The sequence below is a fragment of the Rhincodon typus genome, chromosome 28 (genome assembly GCF_021869965.1).
Source record: "Rhincodon typus isolate 14 chromosome 28, sRhiTyp1.1, whole genome shotgun sequence".
NCBI lineage: Eukaryota > Metazoa > Chordata > Chondrichthyes > Orectolobiformes > Rhincodontidae > Rhincodon > Rhincodon typus.
In genome coordinates this window covers 33,058,026-33,064,889 of record NC_063359.1, presented here as the reverse complement: position 1 = coordinate 33,064,889, position 6,864 = coordinate 33,058,026, and the positions used below count along the sequence as shown (strand labels likewise).

Here is a 6,864-nt window from a genome sequence, read left to right as displayed (position 1 = left end):
GACCTATCCCCTTCCTAACTCTCTACCTACACTCACCTTTACTGGCTCCATCCCCGCCTCTTCGACCTGTTTGTTTCCTCTCCACCTATCCTCTCCTCTATCCGCCTCCCACTCTCTCCCTATTTATTTCAAAACCCCCTTCCCCTCCCCCTTTTCTGATGAAGGGTCTAGGCCCGAAACGTCAGCCGCTCTGCTCCTATGATGCTGCTTGGCCTGCTGTGTTCATCCAGCCCTGCACCTTGTTGTCTCAAATAAACAGAAGTGACCATTCTTAATATCACTCACCTAGAACACTGAGATGGTAGTTTATAGATTTGTCACCCACAGAGTTAGTTGCGACACAAGTGTACTGTCCTGTGTGGGACAAAGTTGCTTTGAAGATTTCCAGAACGGATCCATCTGATGAAACCCAATAATCTGTGCTGTCATTCAGTTCCTGACCATCTCTCAACCAAGTAACCCATGGCTTTGGATTGCCTAAAATGAAATATAAATGGCCACTGACAGATTATAAAGTATTCTTTGCGTTTTAATATTATCTTCACTCTTGTAACGCAAACACTGAGTTCTTACTGAGAACAAGTATCAGAAGATGTAGAAACTGAAAACATTTCAACACCATCACAGACATTGGTATGGTCTGGACTCAAAATAATTGACTAACTGACTTTCTCGGTAGATACCAAAGTATAGCAGTAGCTATTCAAGCTGGAGCAGATACCTTTACACAAGAACATCACATGGCACGATGCACACAGATGCCAGCACTTAACTCTCTTAAAGGTGCATGCTTACCTGATCATAGATATGTACAATATGACACAACAATTATGTCAGCAATTTATTTATTGGTGGAAACTGCCTTTTTCTCATTAGTGACATTAAACTATGAATTGGAATGTGTTTGCAAAGCAAGTCCTACATCTTGGATCTCATTAAAAACAAATAGGGGAGATTACACTATCTAGCATATATTAAATACAGGATAATACAAAGGCTCAGGGTTTGCCACAAAAACAGCATGCAGTTGAAATAGTACACCTGGTGTTTATTAGAGAACAGCCCAGATAAAAGCACATCTTGTTTGTATTCAGAAAATAGTCCACTTTGTATCCATTGTAGAGAATAATGTGTATTACAGAGAACAGTGTCACTAATATCTTTTATTCCTCTTTCACACTACTCTTTCCATTGATATTCTTGTTATATCACTAGGCTATTCATCATTGGATGGCATTTTCGCTAGACTACTAACCCAGAAACTCAGCTAATGTTCTGGAGACTTGGGTCCAAATCCAACCATGACAGATGGTGAAATTGTAATTCAATAAAAAAAACTCTGGAATTAAGAATCTACAGATAACCATGAAACTATTGTCATGTATCGGAAAAACCCATCTGGCTCACTAATGTCCTTCAGAGAAGGAAATCTGCCGGCCTTAGCTAGTCTGGCCTACGTGTGCCTCCAGATCCAAAACAATGTGGTTGACGCTCAACTGCCCTCCTGAAATGGCCTAGCAAGCCACTCAGTTGTATCAATTGCTACAAATTCTCAACAAAGAAATGACACCAGGTTGGCCACCTGGCATTGACCTAGGCACCAGAAAAGAGAACAGCAGAAACAGCCCTGTTGACCCTGAAAAGTCTTCTTACCAACATTAGAGGCTAGTGCCAAAATTGGGAGAGCTGTCTTTTAGACTAGTCAAACAACAGCCTCACAGTCATACAGTATTATTTTTTTTGCAAAAGTACATGTGACAATAAACTGTTCTGTTCTATCCTCACAGAATCATACTTTACACACAATGTCCCAGACACCACCATCACCATCCCTGGATATGTCTTGTCTCACCAGTAGGATGGACCTAGCAGAGGTGGCAGTTGAGAGGGAGTTGCCCTCGGAGTCTTTAAGGTTGACACAAGACCCCATGAAGTCTCACAGCATCAGGGTAAACATGGGCAAGGAAACCTCCTACTGATTATGATGCACCGTACTCTCTCGGCTGATGAGTTGGAACCCCTACCCCCAATGTTGAACAACACTTGGAGGAAGAACTGATGGTGAATTTCAATGGCTACCAACAAGAGTGGCTCAGCAGCAGTACTCCTGATTGAGCTGATCGGATCCTAAAGTACATAGCTGCTAGGCTCAATCTGTGGCAAATGGTGAGGTAACCAGAAGAGCGAAAATCATACTTGACCTCATTCTTACCAATCTGCTGGCTGCCAATGCATTTGTCCATGACGGTATCGGTAAGAGTGACGAATGCATTGTCCTTGTGGAAATGAAGTCCCACTTTCACTTTGAAAATAATCTACACTGTGTTGTGTGGAACTATCATCGTGCTGAATGGGTCAGAGTTCGAACAGATCTAGCAACTCAAGACTTGGTATGCATGAGGTGCTGTGGGCCATCAACAGCAGCTGAATTGTACTCCAGCACAATCTGCAACCTGATGGCCTGGCATATTCCCCACTCAACCATTACCATCAACCCTGGTTCAATGTAGAGTGCAGGAGGGCATACCAGGAGCAGCACCAGGCATACCTAAAAATTAAGTGTCAACCTGGTGAAGCTGCCAAAGAGGATCTCTTGCATGCTAAACAGCGTAAGTAGCAAGTGATAGACAGAGTGAAGTGATCCCCCAACCAATGGATCAAATCCACGCTCTGCAGTCCCACATCTAGTCATGAACGGTGGTGGACATATAAAAAAACTAACTTGAGGAGGAGGATCCACAAATGTCACCATCCTCAATGATGGAACAGTCCAACACATTAATGTAAAAGAAACACCTGAAGCATTCACAGCAACCTTCAGCCAGAAGCGTTGAGTGGATGATCCGTCTCACCCTCCTTCAGTGGTTCCCAGCATCATAGTTACCAGTCCTCAGTCAATTCAATTCACTCACGTAATATCAAGAAACATCTGGAAGCACTGGGTACTGAGAAGGCTGTGGACCCTGACAACATTTGGCAATAGTACTGAAGACTTATGCTCCAGAATGTATCGCTTCCCTAGCCAAGCTATCCCACTACAGTCACAGCACCAGCATGGTTGACAATGTGGGAAATTGCCCAGTTATGTCCTGTACACGAAAATCAGGACAAATCCAACCTGGTCAATTACTGCTCCATTAGTATACTCTCAGACATCAGTATGAGGATGGAAGGTATCATCAATAGTGCTATCATGCAGCACCTGCTCAGCAATAACTTGCCCAGTTTGGGCTCTGCCAGGGCACTCCGGTCCAGGTCTTATTACAGCCTTGGTTCAAACATTGACGAAAGAGCTGAATTCCAGAGGTGAGGTGAGAATGCCACCTCTTGACATCAACCAAGTGTGGAGTCAAGGAGCCTAGCAAGACTGGAATCAAAGGTAACCAAGGGGAAAACTCGGTGCTGATTGGAGTCACGCTGGCACATAGGAAGATGGTTGTGGTTATTGGATGTCAGTCACCTCAGTTCCAGGACATCTTTGCAGAAGTTCTCAGGGTTGTGTCATCCCTGCCTCCTTGACCTGACACAACCTGTCCATCTTCTCTCCCACCTATCTGCCACTCCCACCTCAATGACCAATCTCCACCACTGCCTACATGCACTCACCTATCACCATCCCACTTACCTTTGCCAGACCCACCCGTCCTCTCTCTATTTATTTCTGAGCTCCCTCCCTGTCCCCGTTTCTGAAGAAGGGTCCCGACCTGAAACGTTAGCTTTCCTGTTCCTCTGATGCTGCCTGGCCTGCTGTGTTCCTTCAGCTCCACACTTTGTTATCTCTGACTCCAGCATCTGCAGTTCTTGGTATCTCACTTTTCAAACCTTTGACCATTTCCACCTAAAAGGACAAGGGCAGCAAATACATGGGAACACCACCACCTGAAATTTTCCCTCCAAGCCACTCACCATCCTGACTTGGAAATATTTCACTGTTCCTTCACTGTTGCTGGATCAAAATCCTGGAATTCCTTCCCTCAGGGCATTGTAGATCAACCGACAGCAAATGGACAGCAGTGGTTCAAGAAGGCAGCTCACAACCACCTTCTCAAGGGCAACTAGGGATGGGCAATAAAGGCTAGCCAGCCAGTGAACCTATGTTTCACAAATGAATTTAAAAAAAGCTTGTCCTGTTCATAGGTTACCTTCAATGTTCATTTCCTCTCTGGAGTTCATGGATATAGAGTCAGAATCATAGAGTCATACAGCACGGCAAGAGACCATTTGGTCCAACCAGTCCCTGCTGAACATAATCCCAAACTAAACTAGTCCCACCTGCCTGCTCCTGGCTGATATCTCTCCAAACCTTTCCTATTCATATACTTATCTAAGTGATTTTAAATGTTATGACTGTGCCCGCATCCAGCTACCAAAACAGGAATATTTGTGCGCCAAACAACACAAGCAGCAAATGATATACAGAACAAAGTGATCCACAACCAACAGATCAGATCTAAGCTCTGCCGTCCTACTACATCCGGACATGGATGGTGGTGAACAATTAAACAACTCGCTGGAGGAGGCTCCACAAATATCGACACTCTCAGTGATTGAAGATCCCAACACATCAAGCAAAAGACGGAGGCATTCGCAGCAATCCTCAGCCAGATGTGCTGAGTGAATGATCCATCTTGGCCTCTTCCAGTGGTCCCTATCACTACAGAAACCAGTCTTCATCCAAATAAATGATAGGGTAAAAATAAAAATCAATGAACAAAATGATAAAATCAAATTTTAACAGGGACAGCCACAGGTAATTAGTCTCAGCTTCACTGGTTATGTATAGTGAGCGGGGAGAGCTAATAATTAATTATGGTTTTCTTTCCAAGCACTAATCTAGTGACTCTCCCCACACCATCCCTCCACTTGCATCCAGTATATGTGTAGACATCAGGAGAGGATCATGGGCGAGTTACCCCCTGTGGATTGAATAACAGACAACACTCAGCTATGAGAATGGCAGGTTGAGTAAAATATCAAAATCATGAGGAACCAAATTCCAGAGTGACTTCTTGGCTTTAGGAGGGACGACAGCATGAAAAATACAAAGCAGATATGCTGACATGTAAAATCTTTAGATTAAGTTTAAAGAAAGTCTTCAAGATTCACTCACCTGTGGTCAAACAAGTCATGTTGATGCTCTGTTCTTGCTTAACTTCCACCTTTTCCATCTGATTTTCATTTAAAATGCTGGGAGGACCTACACAAACACAGAATGTGGGAATTTTAGTGAGCCATGATGGACTTCACATCCTTACTGAACTTCCCCACTTGACAACAGTTGTCAGATTTACACCAAGAAATTCTAACCCAAGTGCTCTGTTTTGCTCTTCACCTTTGAAGCAATCTTTAAAACTTTATCGTCATGTGTTTCATAAGCTCTTCCAAAGAGCAGTCAAAGACTCAATGAGCTGAATGATTTCTTTCTATGATATACTATTTAATTTATTATTCTATTGCTCTACTTCTGACCCCTGAGAAGTTTGGAACATTCACTACCTTAATTTGCCCAGTCTGAACTGGTTTATACCAATAGGATCGCTATAGAATCATAGAATCCCTATAATGTGGAAGCAGGCCTTTCAGCCCATTAAGTCCACATCAATCCTCTGAAGAGCATCCCATCTAGAGCAACCCCTCTATCCTATACCTGCATTTCCTATGGCTAATCCACCTAGCCTACACATTCTTGGACAATACAGGCAATTTGGCATGGCCAATACACCTAACCTTTGGATTGTGGGAGGAAACTGGAGCACCCAGAGAAAACCCACGCTGTCACAGGGAGAATGTGCAAACTCCACACAGACAATCGCCTGAGGGTGGAGTCGAACCTGGTGCTGTGAAGCAGCAGTGCTAGTCTTGGTTACTGTAGTAAGCAAGCTTTCTGGTTTCTCAAACAGAGACCATTGTTATTTAAAGAGCTGGTGTGAGTTGAAGTGGTTTCTGAATAATAGCAGAAGATTGAGTGTTTGGGGACAGAGAAACCATGAGTCAGCCAATCAACCTCCTAGTCAGTTCTACCATTCAGCAGGATCATAGCTATGTTAAAATCAATCTGTTCAGATGTGTTATAACACACTTCTGGAGCAGGTTGGACTTGAATCTGGGCCTTGTTAGTTCAGAGGGTGGAACACTATCACTGTGCCACAAGAGCCCCCTGTCAGTCGGATCACAGTTGATTTGTACCTCAGGTGAAGATCCCATTGAGTCTCACTGTTTGAGTTTATACATGAAGGTAGCCACTTTGGGCACCAAAGGATGCCTTGTATCAACAGGACTGATTCCAGAGTCTTCAGAAAAAGTGAGAAGATTATCAGAAAGGCAAAGTAAAGATTGTTGGCCAAGATTCTATTCATGTAACCTTATTCATAAAAACTAGTGTAGGTTAGGGGGCCATACAATCCTCAAGTACACAGAAATGTTACTTGTGTGAAAAATTTACAAGCAATAGAGAGAGATGTATGATGTTAGAGGTAGGGTGTTAAATAAAATCCTCAACAGTTCTGTCCTCCTTACTCAGTACATCCACATGAAAATCCTTCGCTGCTTCCCCTACACCGTTGCTGGCTACACAGGTATAATGGCCGGCATCTGCCATGAGGACACGGGTCAATTTGAGGGTCCGTCCACCTTGGGGGCAAATCAAAGAATGGGAAACAATTAAAGCAGTAAATTAATCCCATAATTAACAATGATTTATATAGTCATGAGGAAATGGTAAAGGTTTACAGAAAGTGCCAGCGAAAAAAGGCTTCGTGAAATGTAATTGCAGTAACACCTGACTAATTGCGACTGGACTGTTTGAGGGCATATATGCCTTTTTATTTCAGGCCTCTCTTCCCTGGTCCTCACATTAATAGATGA

At 43.4% G+C, this 6,864-nt stretch overlaps 1 protein-coding gene across 1 annotated transcript in view; it reads right to left on the bottom strand.

Moving 5' to 3' along the window:
• The window catches only part of LOC109918284 (hemicentin-1-like), a 417,033-nt gene that overhangs the window by 135,574 nt on the left and 274,595 nt on the right, over positions 1–6,864 (bottom strand). The window contains exons 47-49 of the mRNA XM_048613389.1: positions 6,517–6,630; positions 5,111–5,197; positions 286–477 (exon numbers count right to left, since the gene is read on the bottom strand). Coding sequence (XP_048469346.1) covers positions 286–477; positions 5,111–5,197; positions 6,517–6,630 — 393 coding nt within the window. The remainder of the gene's footprint in view (positions 1–285; positions 478–5,110; positions 5,198–6,516; positions 6,631–6,864) is intronic.